The sequence below is a fragment of the Molothrus ater genome, chromosome 4, assembly GCF_012460135.2.
Source record: "Molothrus ater isolate BHLD 08-10-18 breed brown headed cowbird chromosome 4, BPBGC_Mater_1.1, whole genome shotgun sequence".
Classification (NCBI taxonomy): domain Eukaryota; kingdom Metazoa; phylum Chordata; class Aves; order Passeriformes; family Icteridae; genus Molothrus; species Molothrus ater.
The window spans coordinates 66,740,733-66,759,900 of record NC_050481.2 but is presented as its reverse complement, the minus strand read 5'-3'; the positions used below and the strand labels follow the sequence as shown (position 1 = coordinate 66,759,900).

The following is a 19,168-nucleotide window of genomic DNA, read 5'->3' as shown; positions in this document are numbered from 1 at the left end:
TAGACAATGCAAATTTAAGTCAAAGTAAAAACAAACAGATGGAACATCCAAAGCAAGGAGAAGGTCCAAAGATGCCTACAGGCAATCCTGCAACTGAGTTTTCAGGTACAGGCTTTTGCAGGAAAAATTCTTCATAAATCTATTACAGCATCAAAACCACATAAGTCTGTTTCTCCATCTGAAATGCCACATCTTAAGCAAGTCATTTGGCAGCAGTGGGAAGGGTAAAACTGGCATGTGTTGGCTCAAGGCACTTGGTTTTGAACTGGCTCACCAGCCTAGCTGGCAAACAATGCTGCTCTCATCTTTCAGTGCTGATTTATCCTGGCGTAGGCACAACCCTGGCACAACTTCAGTGTTTTTAGCGAGCGAGCGTGATTTACCATTTGTACAATTCTAGGAAGAGCAGTTTCATTTCTGCTCTCAGGATAAGATATCTTCCACATGCAGGAAGTGTTGGTGGTCTTACTGCAGTGGAGAGGATGGCAGGTGAGTCCACCCTCCGAAGGGGGATCCTAGAAGTACAGCTGAGCCCCCAGCTGTAAATGCACACCTTGCCTCCAACCTCTGTATTTTTAGGGCAAGACATGGGCACCCACTGGTCCTTTCTGTAACATCTCCCCAGATTTACAGAGAAGAAGTGGATGGACATTCTTTTCCCCCAGAGATGTTGAACCAAAATAATCTGATTTAACAATGACTTGGAATGGCCTGTCTTGATAAGTACTGCTTAAAAGCAAACCCGAGCCTGAGAATGGGGGAAAAGAAAGAAATAATAGAGAAGATGGTTTGGACCTGTGCAGAAGATGATCTTGTCATGCATGATCAACACATGATGGCAGACAGGTAGGTCCCAGATCATGCTACCCTTGCTGGGCTTGGCACAGGTGGGGGAATGGAGACTTTTGCTGGGGTAAGACTTTGAGATAATAGCCTTGTTTCTGGAGAAGAGGGATCACACATGGGATTTCTGTGGCTGGTATATGAAAAATGCCCAGTGCTGTACCAATAACCTCATGCTCTCAGAGCTTGTGTCCTTCCCCTCTGGACACCAGAGAACAGCCTCACATCTCCACAGTGTTTGTTCTGTTTTGTTCCTCACACTGTCTCCATTTTGCTTGTTCTTTTTCAAGCCTTTTAATTGTTTTGTCCTGCTCTGATTCCTATTATGGCACAGTAAAACTGTGTGCTGTGCAGAGCATGCTATATTTAATTCGTCATGCAGTTCAGAGAAGTAAAAGAAACTTTTCAATAACAGATCCTCAGCAGATCCTGAAAACCCTGCATAAACTCTTGACACGGCGGCCAGGCACTATTTATTCAACGTAACACAAAGCAGGACCCTGTCTGCCTGTGGCACATTGTCAAAATACGCTCTTCACGCTTTCTGCAGCTGAGAAGAGCCTTGATGGGTTCTGGTAATTGCTCTTGCATCTGTCAGGCAATGCTAAATCAGCTCTTTCCTCCTCCTCATTACTCCTTTGGGATTGCAGAAAGCAGAGAAAATGCAACACATGTCAACAAAAACAGACATGTTTGGGTGTGTTCGGTTGGTTGGAGGTCAATGGTCACCCTTCAGTGCCTCACATAAGCAAAAATCCCCTTCTTCCCAAAGCAGAGACACAGACTGATCTCAGGACATCTCCTGGGACCTGCCAGGAGTTCAGCAGTTGTAGCATTGCTGCCCAGTTATGCATGATATGTGTTATGCCCAGACAGAGTTAACTTAGACTTTATATTATGTAAAAACACTTTTGAGAGTGTACACTAACACAATCAACAGCTTGCACATCTGCTCAGTTTTCCAGATCTTACCACTGCCTGAAAAGAAGCCCTTCCAGCCCTGAAGCAGAGCTAAAAAATCACTTTCCTCTTCTACAACAGCTTTAGGTCCACATCAGCGTGCCAGTGTTTGTGCAGGACAGCTGGAGCCCCAGTGCAGTTCTCTGGTTTATCCATTCACTGGCTGTGGCAGCTCAGCTGCACTCACAGCAAGTTGCCATTCTGCTCCTCACACTAAGGAAGTCTCTTTTGCCTCTGGCTCATTGGGAACACAGCTCAGGCAGCAGCAGTGGTCTTGGAGGCTGCCAAGGGGAAGGTACAGGGGGTTTCCTTCAATCACAGCCTTGTTAGATAACCGCAGATCTGGTTCACCTCATGCAAAGCTGCTGTGAAGATTAGAGCGATGGTTTTCACACCAGTGCTTTTCAGTTCACAGCAGGATGGATCAGTGAAGACACTGGTTCTGCCCTGTGAAGTTGGTACCCCAGACTGGCTGTGTTTTGTGTGTCTGAGCATGGGCATGGATGAACACAGGCTTGCAAAGACTTAGCTGCAAGATACTATGACATTTAAATGTACACAGGAAAGGAAAGGATGAAGGTGAAAATAAGGGATTGCTTGGGAGATCTGATTGCAGCCCTCCTGTGAGGAGGTCATTGAAAAGAAGGAGGCTGCTCTTGAGGTCCATGGTGGGAGAATGAAGAAATAATGGGCATCAGTTGAAACACAAGAGATTCAGATATAAGGAAAAGCTTTTTTTACTGTGACAACAGTCAAGCAGTGGGGCAGCTTGCCCAGGGAGATTGTGCAAACTCTATCCTTGGATATTTTCAAGTCCCAGCTGGATAAGATCTTGTGTAACTTCGTCAGACCTCAGAGCCAGCCCTGCTTTAAGGAGATTGGAGAAGAGAACTCCTGAAATCCATCCTAACTCAAATTACCATATGCTTTTAATGTGCCTCACTTCTCTGCAGAGTAGCTTATCTACTAAATGGTAAACAACATGCCTTGAAAGTTTGCTTAACTGATAAAGAAGGGCACAAAACAGAGTGGGGTCTGTGGTGTGTACATACTTCCTATTCAACAATTCTTTTTTTAGGTCCCCTGCTTCATATATACCAAAGGTTACAGAGGATGTACTAAGCAAACAGGATGATCAAAATCACAGTGTTGAAATTTAAACCAGCAGGTGATAAGTGCTTGCACTTCACTCTGAAGAAATATACTGATTCCTGTAGACCAAATTCAGGAAAAAACTGACAAACTGTATCAAGTGATTTTTATTGCATTTTAAAGATAACTGCTGCAGAAGCTGCACAGGAATTAGTAATGTTCTAGAACAAGAAAGCTGAAATTCTCTTAAATACAAAAGAAAGCTTGCTAAACAAATCTACAGTTCTTTTTACTTGATGTTTTAGATTGATTCAGTTTTCTACTTTAATGTGGACATTTCCAGGAAGGGCTGGGGCAAGGGAGAAAGAAGGAGGAGAAAGGAGCTAGAAAAGTGTTTTTGGCTCAGGCTGCTATGATCATATTTAATATTTCTGGAAGTGGCAGACCACAGATAGTCTTGTGGCCATGGTTCACTCCTTGGCCAACCAAGCCGCAGAGGAGGAGCTGTGACAACCTCCCAAAGCTGTTTGTCACAAAGCCGGCTTCACTGCATGTGCTCCTCTCTTGAATTTCTTAGAAAAACTCTTGGACATCTACAGTATCATAAAACAATTTAAGATTATACTTGCTCTCTGTTACTAATGCTTTGTGGCATTAGGTAATTGCTTAATTGAGCACTTAGAAAAGCATTAATATATTTTTCTCTGCAAATGCATTATTAATATATACATTACAATCTCTGCTGTTAAGGCTTTGTACAATTATTAATAGACTTAAAACACTGAACTGCATGAAAATATTTTCTGCTAGGGAAAAGAAACTCAAAAGGACACAAATCATACCCAGTCTACCATCAATATAAATTAAATATTTATATTGATACTTCTACACTCCAACAGTCCTAAGCCACTGTCTGCACCAGTTGAAATGGGAAGTATGAATATTTCTATTCTGTTTAACATTAATTCAAAAAGCCAGCTTAGATGGTTGAACAATAACAACCTGATTTGCATCCACCCCTTTAGACCACTGACTTCTTCACCACACAGTGTATTGTTTTTCTCCAGAGCAGCAGACTACTTATCACTCCTCCCATGTAGGTTGTACTTAGGATTGCACAGATGACTTGCATTCTCCCAGAAATGAGAAAGGTACTACACCTACAAGAGATAATTTGTTTTTAATGCTTCTGGGAAGAACACATTAAAGATTTTAATGAGATTTTTTTTTCTCAAAATAGTAGGCAGTGCCAAAAATCAATGTGGGCTTAAATATAGTGCTAAAAGCAGTGAATACACTGAAAGGCAAAACAAAAAGCAGTACAAAGGCCCTATGCAATTACTTAATGACCAGAAATAGTCTGGGGAGATTATGACAGCTGGATGATCGGGAGCTGGGAGGTAAAAATAATCCTAAATCTACAAATCTGATATTGGGTTGGCTGAAAGCTCCACCCCACCCAGCAGTTTCAGACAGATGTGAGTAGGAAGACAGAAAGAACTGAGAAAACACGTTCTGTACTTCCCCAAAATGTTTTTTCAGCTCCAGCAACTTACAAGTCAAGAACTTGCTGAGTTAGATCACGAGTCTTTGATGAATTTCCAGTTGCTTTTTAAGCTCATGCAAAGTTTTGGTACCCACTGTATCCTAAGCAAAGACTTCTGGCTTAAGCATAGACTGAATGAAGCACTATCTCCTTTTGTTTGTTTTGAACCTTCCAAGTTCTCCTTTCATTTTCTGTAGCTCAGTTCTCATGTCTGGTAAGTCAGTGAGCAGTCTGGATTCCTGGTTCTTATTTGGATCTCTGAAGATTTTACATAGACTTTGATATTATCTCTTCTTCCCTGCAGACTGAAGAAACCCAGCTGAGTCAACCACGATCCCTTTCAAAGCCCTCCTACTATTTATGATAATTGTATTGATTTTTATTTGATCTATTCCAGTTCTACCATACTATTTTTGAACTAGAACTGCACAGGCAATTAAAGATGCAGGTGCAAATGGGGATTGATACAATGACCCTTTTTATCTCTATTTCTCTCTTAATAAATTTTAACAATAATCTTAACAGTTCTCAGTTTCTACTTTGATCACTGCTGAGCCCTGAGTTGATGTTCTCACAGAACCAGCTTTCACAACCTCAAGGCCTTTTTTCTCACTGGTAAAAATCAACTCAAAGTTCCTCAGTATATATGTGAAATTCAGGATTGGTTTTTTTTCTTACATGTCAACCTTTCATATTTATCAGATTTAATTTCATCTGCCATTTTGCCACTGAGTCTGTTGGTAGCATAGTCACTCAGTTTTTCTCAGTTAGCCCTACCCTGAATTGCTCATTATCAGCAACATATTTTGTAAATCACTACTGGCCTCCATTTCTATCAGTTATTTGTCTAAGTTTCATATCCATTAGCAGCCTTGTTTTTTACTTCCCTTGTGGGGGGAATCTTACTGATTGCTTTTGGAAACCATCACAGAGAGTTAATTAAATCTTCATGGTCCATGAGCTTCTTGATTTCTTCAAAGACTTTGCTTTCAAAAAGCCATAATGACTTTCCCTACTGTGTCATCTTTTCTGTGTGGCCATTAAGTTTTTTCTGTTCTTCAGCATAATTTCTACTTATTTGTCTGTCAAGGAGATTGGGCTTCCACGTCTACAGCTTCCACAATCTTCCCCAAAATCCTTTAAAAAATCTGGTGTCACATGAGCAACTCTCCAGACCCCTCCCATGCTGAGGTAACTTTAAGTGAGAAGTCAGAGGCAGCAGTTAGTACCTGAAGCACTTTGTCTCTGAGCTGCTTGACAACTCGTGGTTGAACTCCATCTGGTCTCAGCAGTTAGCTGCTGCTCACTTGTTAATGTGTTCTTTCATCTTTTATACTTGCACTATAATCCAAGACATGTTTTCCTAATTATTCCCCTTAAAGAAGCTTCCCATTATTGGAGTTCACCCGTGCTCATCTATCCCACTCACAAATGCAAAAATAAATTCAGCCTTTTTTTCCTGGCTGTATCTTCTCCAGATGTTTCTTCTGTGTATGAAACAATCTATTTGCCTTACAGAGCTGTCAAACTCCAGCAGGCTCCCTGATTTGTTCTAGAAAGTCTTGCTATTATTTCTTATAACTTTTGCAAGCTGACCCTGAAACTTCCTTCTGTATCCTTCTCATAATTTTGTGCTTAACCCATCAGAGGTTACAAGTCCTTTCTTTTACCCCCTTTTAATGAAAGGTGTGTCTTGTTCTATATTGCTCCTCTGTTTTTGAAAGGAAAGCACAACACTGCTGATTTTCTTTGTCATGGTGCTACAAGGGTGTCGAAACCAAGGATGCTAAAGTTTCTGCTACAGCATATGTCTTTGTCAAGAATATGGCACTCTTTAGGACCAGGGATTGCTTTTCCTCTTCTGGCTTCCCAGTAAGCAGTCACAGATACTTCCTGAAATGTCAGCTCCACCCCTTCTCCCTCCTGTGACATTTATCCAACTTAATTTGAGTTATTGAAGTCACTTATGATTGTGTTTTTTGCCTCTCAGGCTCTGATCTCCCTGCCTTGTTAGCAGGACTGGTGATGAGCTTCTAGTACTGCATTTTTCCTATTTATTTCTGGGACTTCAATCCACTGAAACCTTATTTATTGACAGAATTAACTGCTAATTGGAGAATCCTCTAAGCTTTCTTTAAAATACAGCATCAGTCATCCACTGTCATGCTTCGTCCTGCCTCAAAAATACGACATGTATCAAAACTGATTGTTCACTTTTCCTATCAGATTTCAAAATATGAACACAGTGCATCTTTGCTGCATCTTTGCTGCAGCTGCTTGCAAAGCCTGATTGTCTCCTGGCCAAAGCCCAATGTGACAGGCCTTGTGACACCCTTGTTCATGAATGGCTGTACACTCAGGGTCTTTATTTACATCTGGCTTCATCTGAGAGTCCAAACTAATGAACAGTTGCTTGCAATTATGGAGGAGGACTAAATATAAGAGCTAATCCTCAATTGTGTCAACAGCTGAAATAACAGAGCAGGGAACATTTTGTTTCTGATTTGTATATGTTTTCTCTTGAATCATACCAAAAGTGATCAAGGATCTGCAGTGACTACAACTCAAACCATCAAACAGCTGACAAAACAGAGAAGAAATATCTTATCCACTGTAGAAAATGAGGTGTAGTTTAACAGGAACTGTGAAGAAATGACCATTATAAGGATAGAAAACTGTGTTTATCTTGTATAAAATCTGAAAGCATCTAAACTGTCCTGCTTCAGGGCATGTGCTCATCTATCCTTTACAGTGAGGGAACATTTCTACACCAGTCAGAAAATGGTGGTTTTCAGATCTCCTTGTGTTCTTCTCACTGAACTATATCACTCCTTTTTAACTGAGAATGGCACCTCAGAGCCTGTTTTATCCTACCTTCTTTAAGGGCAAGTTTTCCCCTGTCTCCCCTGACATGGCCTCTGCTGTGTGTTATGCACTGTACTACCAGCACTAATAAGCAGCAGCTGCTCTGCCTGGAATCACTGATTGTTTTGCATCAATCATCTAGGTTAGGGAACCATTTGTAGATACCATAGCAATAAGTCAGATATTAAAAAAAATACAATTCCTAGCACCAGACAGGCTGTAATGACTTAATCCGTTTTCCTGCTTCATCAGCTTTCCCTCATCCGGTGCCCACGCTTCTTCGCTCCATTGGTTTTCCAGCTCTTTATTTGGTGCTTCAACTTGTGACTTCTAAGGCCATGCTCAGATGGGTTTGCAAGGTCGTTTCCCCTCCCTTGCGAGTCAAGCAGCCGCTTACACGAATCTACAACTACACCAGACTTTTGGGGTTTTTTTACACATTCTGCGGCGCGTCGGGTCACAGAAATGAGGATTCCCTAAAACAGCTGCCCAGAGGCCTGAAAGCCCCAACGCACCAAAGCTCCTGGGAGTACACGGCACAATAAAAACAGCTCAAACGCTGTAACTTGAGGGGATCGACCTCGTTTTTCCGCAGAGGGCGAGTGAAGGCACCGGCAGCGAAATGAAAGGGCGGGCATGAGGAGGGGGCGGACATGAGGAAGGGGCAGCGGACGCGGGTCTCTTGGCTGGGGGGCTGTGTGTGTGTGTGTGTGTGTGTGGGAAAACCCCCCAAGCCCACGATTTATTGCGGGGGGAGAAAAGGTGAAGAAAGCGCTTATTTGTCACACGGCCACCGCACAGAAACTGCGGGGCGGGGGCCGCGGCCCTCCCGCATCCCCTCAGCGCGGGCGGCGCCCCCGCCCCGCGCGGCGCCGCGCTCGGCCCCCATTGGCTGCGCTCCGCCACGTGCCGCCCCCGCCGCGCGCCGGCTCCGCTACCTGCGGCGGGGCCGCGCCGCGCCCGCGCCTCAGAGCGCCGGGGCCGCCGAGCGCCGCCCGCACCGCCCGCGGCACCGCAGCGGGGACGGCGCCGGCCCAGGCCCATGCAGCGGCGCCGGGCCTGCGGGCTCGGGCCGGAGCAGTCGGCAGGATGTGCCCCATCGCCCGCGCCGGAGCTTCCAGGTCTCTCCCTCCCTTCCAGGCAGGGAGCAGCGGGGATGGGGAGGTGCGGGCTGCGAGTTCTGGAGCAGATGGGCGGTAGAAGGCGGGTTTGCCTTGGGCTGGAGGGAGAGGATATGTTGGCTGCGACTGGCTTGAGTTGTTCCTCTGGAATAAAATTTATAGGCTTCTGCTTCTCTGCGGGTTCCGACAGGCGTTTTGTGAGGGATTCTGTATTTCATGCTTGGAGTGATGTGAATGCAAACCAGATACGGCTTCTGCTGTTACTGCCAAAACCTTTCTGTTTGCTTCAGCGCCACTCACGAAAAAGAGTTTCCTTTTTTTCCCCCTTTGTGCTGAGATTTTTTTGTATCTATTTTTTCTATTTCAGTAAGTAAGATCAAACTGTAAGGCTGCTGGAGGAGGGATGTTTATTCTGCAGCTCTCTTTAGTTAGGGAAATGATTAGGAAATGTTCTTTAAATTACTGGATGTAAATAGCTCTGCGGTGGAAAATGACTGGCTTTGTATCATTCTAGGGAAAAGGGTAGATAAAGATGTATATTCATTATTTCCCTAAAGAAAACTCATTAAGATAAATGCTCTTTTATGCTTCTGAAGTGGATATATATTTTTAAACTGCAGCTGACAATGGGACTGTGCAGACTCGGTTGAGAGGGGGTGTTTTCCATGCAGACTCTGTCATTCCATCTGTTATGCTGCAGTGAGGTTGCTATCTCCCTTTTGGATCATGCAGCAGGAAACCTTGAGCTATCTCCCAGGCACTCTGCTAGCCAAACTCAGGGAATTTCTTTTCAGGGGTCAAAATGCAGCTGGAGAGTTAGGTCACAAAAGCATTTTGGTGCATTGTCTGCTTCCGTGGGGATGATGAGAAATGAGCTCATCCCTCCTCTGGTTTCCTGCAACTTTTTGAGGTTTAGCATCCTTCCTTCCATAGAGTTCCAGCAGATTGTCTTCCTACATCCTGCTCTTAACTGCCTGTCAATCATTTGGCCAAAGTGTGGTAGCAGAAACTTCCTTTTACCGAGGAGAATGGGCTAAAAATGTTCAATTTTGTTTGCTTTGCATACATCAGATGTGAGGCGTGCCAAGACTGCTGCAGAGTTGGAGCATTTGGTGGGCAGGTTGTTTGTTTAGATTAAGAAGCCCTGGAACACTTCAGTAGTTCCTGAGGTATAATCAAGGCTAAATAACCGAAAAAGACCCAGACAATGATTCAAACTTGTCATGGTGTAATTTTCAAATTCTGTGTAAGTCTGAATGGAACTTGCTGTAACAGAACAGGTTAAAGCATCCCCAGCAGGCACATCCAGTGCTTCAAAACCAGCAGGACACAGGACTTCAGGATTATGGAGGAGTCTTCCTGTCACAAGCAGCTCTCACTGATAATGTCATTCATTAATTATTAAAGACTTCCTTAAAATATTTGTAGTCTGTTATTTTCCATTACTCCTATGGCAAGGCTGTTCCTTTGCTGCTCAGGAATCTTTTGCCAGTAGTCCCTCTTTGTTTATGTCCACTTTTTCCTGTGGGCTAACATTATGATTTTGTTTGAAAGGTTTTGTTTTGGCTTTGGTATTTACATGTTTGTTGTATCTAAGGACAAACTCTCAGTTCTTGTTTTGCAAAGCTGGACAAGCCAAGCTCTCTGTTCCCCTTGGGAGAGGCTCTTCCTTTACCCATCCCATCAGCACTCTCTGCAGCCTGTTAGGTCTCCTGAAGTTCAGAGCTTAAGCATTAAAATTGTTTACAGCAACGTTTTTTGCTGTATTGCAATTTTATTTTCTGCCTTTTCTTTTTATTTTCTGCTTTTGGCATCTCCTCTCTAGCTTCTGCAAGCTCAAGTGTGATTTTACTATCATGTCTTGGAATGTTAGATGATAGTGTGGTAAAAATGCTGCTGTAATATTGACATTGTTTCGTAATCACCAGTTTTTTGGGGCTATTCTGCTGCATAATTCAGATGTCATATGAAACATCTTGGCTGTGTTAAGTCTGCTGTTTCCTTAGCCCAGTAAAGATTAAAGCTCTGCCCTGCCTTTTCAGACCATTTCTTTTAGGAAAGATTTTTTTCCCTCAAACTTCCCATGTAAGGGGAAAGACCCAATTTGTTTTGGCTTCCTTGCAGGGGCTCAGAAATCTCTTCCACTCGTGCAAGATGAGATGTCCTGGTGCACTGTGCTTTCTTCCTGGCCGGTGTGGCTCTCCCTCCAGGTGCTGGAGTGGTGCAGGGCTTCCTCAAGTGTGTGTCTGGGGAGGAGGATGAGGAAGGGGAGATGTGCAGAGGGGCAATTTTGGGTAGCAAAATGCTGTCACACTGCAGCTCATTCACTGTGTGTGTCTGTGGGCTTCAGCACATGCTGAGGGGTGGCTGATATCAGGCTCTGAGCATCCCAGGCAGGCAGGCCACTGTTTCTTGCTCCTGTCTAAAGCTTCCCTTGTAAGAAAGAAACTTAAATGTTTAATAGCACACTGTTCACAACAGCAATACTCTTGGCAATTTTGGGTTTTTTGGGATTTCTGGGTTTTTTGGAAATGGGGGACTCTGGCATCCCAACGGGAATTTTGGGATTTTTGAGAATGGGCGACTCCAGTATCCCAAAGGGAATTTCGGGATTTTTGGGAATTGGGGACTGTGGTATCCCATGGCAATTCTGGGTTTTTTGGGATTTCTGGGTTTTTTGGGAATGGGGGACTCTGGCATCCCAATGGGAATTTTGGGATTTTTGAGAATGGGCGACTCCAGTATCCCAAAGGGAATGTCGGGATTTTTGGGAACTGTGGTATCCCACGGCAATTTTGGGTTTTTTGGGATTTCTGGGTTTTTTGGGAATGGGGGACTCTGGCATCCCAACGGGAATTTTGGGATTTTTGGGAATTGGGGACTGTGGTATCCCATGGCAATTTTGGGTTTTTTGGGATTTCTGGGTTTTAAGTTACCCATTTCTTCCTGCTTGGCTGGGACACTGACTTTCTGTGGCTCACTTGTGAATCAGAAAAATTCCATATTCAGATGCTGCTTTTGTCTGTCACAAAGCATCAGCAGCCTGCTTAAGTGTTGAAGCACATCTTGGTGATGTTTCTTGTGTTTATGTTTTATGGGTTTTTTTGCTGTTACTCACTTGAGAGCACCTGAAGGAGGTTTCAGAGAAAAGCCTGCAAAGAGAAGAGGGTGCTAAATGTGAAATTAAGAGAATATCTCTATTTTGAACATTGAGCTGTCATTTAGAACCTCAGTAAGAGTTCTATCCCTATAATATTATTTTAGCAGGACTGTTTTGATTATTTTGGACTGCTAATGTCCAAAAGGTTTCCTGTGAATGATGCTGAGAGGCAGTGATGGTGTTGCACTCTGAGTATCTCTAGTTAAGCTGATAATTGGGCTGTATTTGAGCTGAAACCATTTCTTTTGATGTTCTAGCTGGATGACCCAAGGTTAACAGCAAAGTGTAGCCTAACTGTCCTTCCTAAAGGAAAAGAGTGCTCAAGTAGACACAATTATGTAAGGTTGTTAATGACTTTATGAGTTGCTGGTCGATGTTGCAAAGAGGATGTAGGAGTGACCCATTAAACAATTAGAAGAAAACACAAGTAGAGTGTCACAAGGCAAGGCTTGAAAAATCATCATACCTCTAGGACACTAAGATTGCTTTGTGATATTCCTGCCTCCAGGAAAAATAATTTTCATCTGTCATCCTGTTGGTGCCTTTGACAGTTTCTGTCAACTGCTCTGAAATTCTCATTTGCCCCTTGTTTCGCTTTTTACCAATTATGTCCACACAAATAGGGTTCAGTAATAAGTTCTCATTTTCTGAGGAGACAGATCTTGACCAAATGAACTGCAGCTCGTACAGACAGCATTGTTTTAAATTCTTATTGTCTGATAAAAAGGCCTTTCCAGCCAAAGTTCATTTTGTAAGATGCCTGTTGTAGGTGCTTATAACCATTTTATAGGCTAAACTTTTTTCTGCTATCACAGATGTATTCTTCAATTAACCAAAACCACTGATTCTGTTCATGAAAACAAATGCTTTTTTCATTCAGTAGTAATAGGCATTAAGCAGATAATATTCAAGGAAAGTTTCTCAAGTGTCCTAAATGTAAAAATGCCAACTTTACTGTGGGATTTATTTAGTGGTAGATGAAGAAATAATTGGCAGAAGTCTCTAATTTTTAAATTTAGCTTCATGTTTTTCCTGTGGTGAGATGTCAGTCCCTAATCTGCCACAGCTCCCTGGATGCTCTCATTATGTCTTGTGATAGGAAGTGGTAGGATGGTGATCAGGAAATTATTTGAAGATAAACATCCAAGAGTGAACATACTGCTACAAATCATGACACAAAAGTCTCATGCTTTAGCATGTTCCTAGTAAGTCTCCTTTGGATCATTAATATCACTGGAATTTTCCCTCATGCTGGTGATTTTAGAGGATTTTCGTCATGCACCATTGAACATAAAATCCTTTAAGAAGGTATTTCTGCATTCACTGTGTCATAGGAGGAGATTTTCCAATCAGACACATTTCCTTTGGGATAACTTGTCTGTATTTCTTTCCCCACTTTTCCTGAGTATTTTCTGAATATGGGCAAATGGGGCCATCCAGATGAAAGGCTTTTTACTTTCCTTGTATAGATTTTAAATTCAATTTCAACATGTGGGCAGGTTGTTAGCTTTTCTGATCTCTCAAACCTGTGTTTAAAATTCAGCTGAAAAATTTGGATTTATTTCTGCAGAAATCATTGGATGATTAACCTCATGTTAACCTCATGAAGTCCATTGAGGTCCTGCACCTGTGCCAGGGCAATCCCAAGCACAAATCCAGGCTGAGCAGAGACTGGATTGGGATTAGCCCTGAGGAGAAGGATTTGGGGGTGCTGGTGGGTGAGAGGCTGGACATGACCTGGTCTTTGGAAAAGGGCACAGAGTGGCAGGGCAAGTGGGAATGACTTCAAACTGACAGAGGGCAGGGTTAGACTGGGTATTAGGAAGAAGTGTGAATATTCAGAGGGTGGTGGTGTTCTCTGGGAGCAGGTTTCCCAGAGAAGCTGTGGCTGCCCCTGGATCCCTGGAAGTGTCCAAGGCCAGGTTGGAAGGGGCTTGGAGCAGCCTGGGACAGTGGAAGGTGTCCCTGCCCATGGCAGGGGGTTGGAACTGGATGATCCTTGATTCCATGAAAGCCAGGCAGTCCTTTACTCAGTGCACTTTCTGGAGTGCCTCTTGCTAGAGGATGTTCTTTTATTTTCCAGATTGCTTGTTTTGTAATAACAAATCCTTCATGTCACAGGAGAATATGTTTCCAAATTGTTTTTGTATTAAGAAATACTTTGTGTTTTGGATGGATAAAAATACCTTGGCAGCAGTTTAACTGCACAGCTCTTGTAGCTGTGGAGTCCTTTGTGTATAATGGGGTGCACAAGTAACTCTCATTAGCTTCAGCATTTTTTTCTTTGCAGTTCACACCTAATTGTTATTGAGATGAGGCTTGATCCACTGTTGGTTTAAGAAGATTTGTCTATCGTGTTTTATATAAACAGATAGAGGTTATTTGTGAAATTTCTTGTTTATGGTTTATTGTTTCCAATGAAGAGATGATGATGTTTGAAAGCATGGTAAGGATCTTAAGGTATCATGCTTTGATAGGGAGAGTCCCTGAGTAGGGAAACCTTGGGGGATTTGTGGGCCTCCCATGCTACTGTAGGTAAACTGGTAAGACACAGTGTTTACTCATCAATTAAGTTATTTTGTTCTTTCCAATATTAGAATTGATGATTAGCAGCTGTATTCATTGACAAAAATCCTATTGCTTCAAAATTCCCTGAATCAAGACTGGTTTGCCAATTCAAGAGGCTTGAACTGATTGTGGGATGGATGTAGGAAAGAATTGGGAAAATTTTATACTGATTTTTGAATCAATTTTGTAATGATGGACTTAAAGTAGAGCAGACAATGGAGAATTCCAAATTTTTCATATTCCTAGCTAGCATCTGAGAGTCTGCTTAGTAACTGGCTTTGAAGCATAAGCCAAAAACCTGCCACCTAATTAGTCATTCCTTTCATTCCCTTTTTTAATGTCTCAGCCCTTACATTTTGATTGCTGTGGATTTCAGTCCTGCAGAAGCAAACCAAATCAATCCTAACTGTAAATGTCACCAAACTGGTTTTCATGTTTTGACATAAATTAATAGCATTCTCTTAAAATACTTTATCATTTTTGAAAACCTTAATTAAAATTAAAAAATTGTCTATTTGGTCAATAATGAGGATAGATTGAAATGTGTAATCTTTTCATGGGCCCAAATCTTGCAAGTAGTCACAGACATTAATGTTGGAGTTGTCAGTTTTTTGTCATTTGTTTTCTCCAAATGTGTCCAAAACTAATGTGTAGTTAAAGTTTTCTTAGTTATTCTCTTCTAACTTCTTGCATGCAGTTTTGTGGTATATCTGTGGGATTTTTTTTGTCTTGTTTAAAAGTCACAGAACAGGAAATTCATACAGAATTAATTATTGAACAATTACCACATCTCAATTAAAAGTGTCTTGCTCAAGTTTTTTGTGTAAAAACACCTTCTCTGCTTTAAAACTTTGTGTTTCTCTTTTGAAACAAATGTTGCTTAAAACCAAGTAGCTTTTGTCTTATCCTTTACTGATTTTGGAAATATGTTCAAGTAATTTATGTGTCTCTGATTTAGGGGAAGAGGCATGAAGTCAGCAAGTGGCTTTTGGGTATTTTTGCATTTTCATTTCTGTTTTAATGCCTGCATTTCATTTCATTTCTGTTTTAATGCATTTTCATTTCTGTTTTAATGCCTGCAGGAGCCCCACCATTCATGATTTGTAATTCCTTTATGTAAGTGTGACTTTTGGGTTTCATTTTCTGGGGGCTTTCCCTGCAAGCTTCTTCATCTTGTTACAGGAACTGCAAAGGCTGCTTTGTGCAGCAGGACCTTGCTATTGACTGCCTTGTAAAGCTGGGTGTTCCCACTGCTTCTGGTGCTACTGTGAGAGGAGAAAGTGGAAGTGGAAGCATCAGCTGTGTGGGGTTGTGGTTTTGGGGTTGGATGGGAGTGTGGTGAGGATGCAGGTGTGTGCATCATCCTGCACTCGTGTGCAGGCTGTCTGCTCCTGTCCCCATGCCTGCTGAGACATCTTGGCTTTGGCTTTGGGTAAATCCAGGTGCTGAAATGCATTTTCCAGAGTGTGGCAGTGGTGATGTACAACTTGATACGTGCTGCCTTTTAGCTTTTAGCATTCCCACATTAAAAGACTTCCTGAAGGCTTAAATGAATTGCTTCTGAAATACTCCAAGTGTGGAAATGTTGTCTACATAAGAATAACAATGAGACAAAAGTAAAAGAATAACACCACTAAAAGCTTTGGAGTATATTGTATTAATGGACAATTTAGCCTTAGTAGCAGCTTTGCACAGATCACTTAAGTTCAGTAGATAAAACAAATTTAAATCCCTTGATTCCTCACTAATTACACCACAATGAGTAACTATAAAAGTGTCAATGCAAAATGTGGTCATAACACCACAACACTCCTGAGCTGTGTTTTGTCCACAAGCTGAGACATTTGCATTTATGGCTCTCAAAACAACAGTAGCAGGGCCCCTTCCTGAAAGAATGTAATGGTGTTTGTATGCAACATCTCTTTGGTCCTCCTCGGGTCTTGACTGCTCTGGTTCTCTCTGCAAACTCAGAGACTTTAATTCAGACAGACTGTGGGAAAGGTGCACTCTAAGGTGCTTGTTACTGCCACCCTGCTCTTTTGGGCAGTCTTGCACCATTCCAGCCAGTGAAAGGGCTCAGTGACTTGAATAAGGGTGCAGGATCCAACCCTGAATAATTAAAAAAAAAAAAAAAAAGTTGTGCTGGACAGATGCATTTTGACTTGTGTTGGTCTGTATTGGTCTATATATATCAACTTGTTTGAGAAGGGACTCATCTGTCATGATCATGACTGACAAAAATCAAACTGAAGTAAACTGTTGCAAAGGAATTGAAAACTGACATCATGTCATTTATATAACAAAAAAATATCATTGTGCATACTAAGAGTTGGACTTGGAAAGGATGTGTTGAGGTGATTAAATTCTCTGTTTCATTGTTTCTTTTTGCACATCCATGATGAGTGAATCAGGGAACAACTGGAATTTGTTTTGCTCAGAGGCAGGGATCATTTTCTGATAGCACTTAGTGCAGTCTTGTATTCTTGTTTTACTCCCTTCTGTGTTCATCACCCTCCACCTCTTCAGTTCCTTCTTTGTCTTTCAGATCTCTTGCAGCCTGGTACCAAGTTTGACTCATTCTTTCACACAAAATCCATTCTGATCTAGGTTCCTATGACCTGTGATCAAGTTACCTCTTTCTGTTTACCTGAGAAAGAATTAATACCTGCATTGTTCTCTCCTGAAATTAGGTGAAGCTTGTTTCCTGCTTTTTCATTTTTGAAAAGGTCCCATTTCATGCTTCTCCCCAGCTGTGTTTGTGGAGATCTGTGGGGCTGACAGATGTAGTTGCTGCCTTGTTTTATGCTGTAGCAGCTTTCTGTGCTCACATCCCTGCCCTGAGCCGTTGGTGTTGCTGAGGGATCCCATCCCTTTCCCAAACAGTGCTGGGTGCCTCCTGTTTGTGCTGGTGTGAGGCAGCCTCCTCTGAGTTGATCTGATGGAATGCCCTCTCTGTGCTGTGTGGGGCAGTCCTGGAGCTTCCACATGGCATGCAGGCTGTGTTCACTCTCTGCAGCACCCTCTGGTCCCAGCTCCTGCTGGTGCTGGTGTGATCTTGCTCCATGAACTGGGGCTGCTCCCTGTGCATGCTGACAGTGTCTCTGTGGATTGCAGTCACCTCTGAGCTGTGTTAGTGTCCAGGTACTGCATGAGAGCTGCTGAGTTGCCTTCTCTGTGTAGTGTGGCAGGAAGGATGTGTGTTGTAAAGGTGACAGTACCAGTCCTGCTGGGCTGGCACTGGATGTCTCAAGGTAGAGCAGTTCAAGTTCGTGATCCATAACTTGCCCTGGGATATGGTCCTTGTAGCACATTTTTTTACATCTTTACCCATGTGAACTTGAATGATTTGCTGCCAATAGTAGCTGAGAGCAAACTGATGTGGATGACTGGGGTGGTGGTGTCAACACCCAGTTTTGCACTGCCAGTGCTGGTTTTATTCAGCAGTATAGATTCAGCCAGTTAAGATGAGGTGTTGCTCTGAGTAAATGAGGAGCTATTAAGGCTTCATAGGTTCCCTGTGACCTGCTGTTTTGTCCTCTGTCCTGGTGTCCTGACAGGTTGTGTGGTAGACAAGAGGTGGATTTGATTTCCAGCTTAACTGCTAGAATTCTGGGGGATGTAACTTACCCCTTAAATTGCAGTTTATCCCTTTTCAAGACAACCATGTTGGTAGTGACTTCAGATTTTATTCTAGATTTCAAAGGGGCTGGAACAAAGGCCAGGAAATAGGTGTGACAGCTCAGAGTCTATGCAATTAGTAAATTATCAGGTGGGGAATTTGAGGTTCTTAGTGATGCCATAATAACCAAGTTACTTGTGTTTGAGGTAAGTGATCACGTTTCCTGCTGGCAAAAACCATTAGGGTTTTCCTGCCTTGCTGTGTTTGTGGGTTGTAATTGTTTGCATGTGACCTTGAAAGCATGACTTGACTGTTGCCTGCTCTTCAAAGGGCTTCAGACGCTGTTGTTGATCTTTATATCTCCTTGTCCCACCCTCACAGGGTTTTTTGGCATTTGACCTTCCTCTGTGATTATCAGTAATAATTTCTCTCTGTGCAAAGAGACTGACTTTGAATCATCTTCTGAATTAGAAACCCTTGACATTTCAGTGGTCTGGATTTGATATCTGGTGGGGGTACTTCTGTCTCCTCAGCTCCTTCATCCTGGTGTTTAGGAACATCAGTTGTTTGTCCAATCAAGCAGTGTTTTCAAGTGGCTGTACAGGCTGGTTCAAATGGGTCATATCACCATAAGCAATGAAAAGAGAACGAGGGAAGATCATCCCTAGAGGAAAGCCTTCCCTTAGTCTTGCTCTTTTATAGAAGTTCTTGTGACAGAGCTGTTGGCAGGAGAACAGAAGAGGTGAACACCTTGGCAGTGGAGAGCAGAGAGGGTCAAGTACTGAGATCAAAGGATGGAGCAGGGCTGAAATCCTCCCCTGTGGAGGAGCAGGCTGCACCTTTCCATGGTTGGCTGATCAAAGGGAGTGCTCCTTTGGGTGGGGAGGACAGGAAAAACCCTTGCCTGTGTTCCTTCTCCCTGGGAAAACCAGCAGGCTCATACAGGTGGGCTCTTCATGGGCATTCCATCCTCACATCTTTGGTTACTGGCAGCAGCCTGGGAGAGGATGATGTGCCAGCCTGTATTTTTCTTCCCAAAATGAATATTGGAGCGTGCTGATAGAAATTGTGGGAGCAGCAAGGTTGCTTCTTATCAGCTAAGGATCAGTGCCCTGCCCATCTGTGAGGGAGCACTGTGCTGTCCTGCTGGGTTCTCCCATGCTCTCTGCAGGGAGCTGTGCTGTGCTTCCCTGGTGCTGGCAGCCTCCTGGTCCTGCAGTGTGCCTGGAAGAAATTCCCTCCTCACCCTCTCTGGTGGCTGCTGTTGAAGTTGCTGGCCACGTTGTTGGGGCTGCTGAAGAGGTCAGTGGTAGATTCAGAGCAGTGATGATGAGATATGTTTGTTTGGCTTTGGGGAAACTGGGGAGGTGATTTGAAACATGGGCTTCTGTTTT

The 19,168-nt window shown here is 43.0% G+C and overlaps 1 protein-coding gene across 6 annotated transcripts in view; it reads left to right on the top strand.

Annotated features, from left to right (window-relative positions):
• Positions 1-665: 665 nt before the first annotated feature.
• ST3GAL5 (ST3 beta-galactoside alpha-2,3-sialyltransferase 5) overlaps positions 666-19,168 on the top strand; it is a 30,532-nt gene continuing 12,029 nt past the window's right edge. The window contains exon 1 of one of the 6 annotated variants that reach the window (XM_054514585.1): positions 666-846. Coding sequence is in view for 1 of the 6 variants with exons in the window: in XM_036381970.2 (XP_036237863.1) it covers positions 8,349-8,427 (79 nt within the window). In the remaining 5 variants the exon portion in view is untranslated. Of the gene's footprint in view, positions 847-8,290; positions 8,471-16,511; positions 16,846-19,168 lie in introns of those variants that run through there. The other 5 variants (XM_054514588.1, XM_036381970.2, XM_036381978.2 and 2 more) reach the window with 5 other exon arrangements.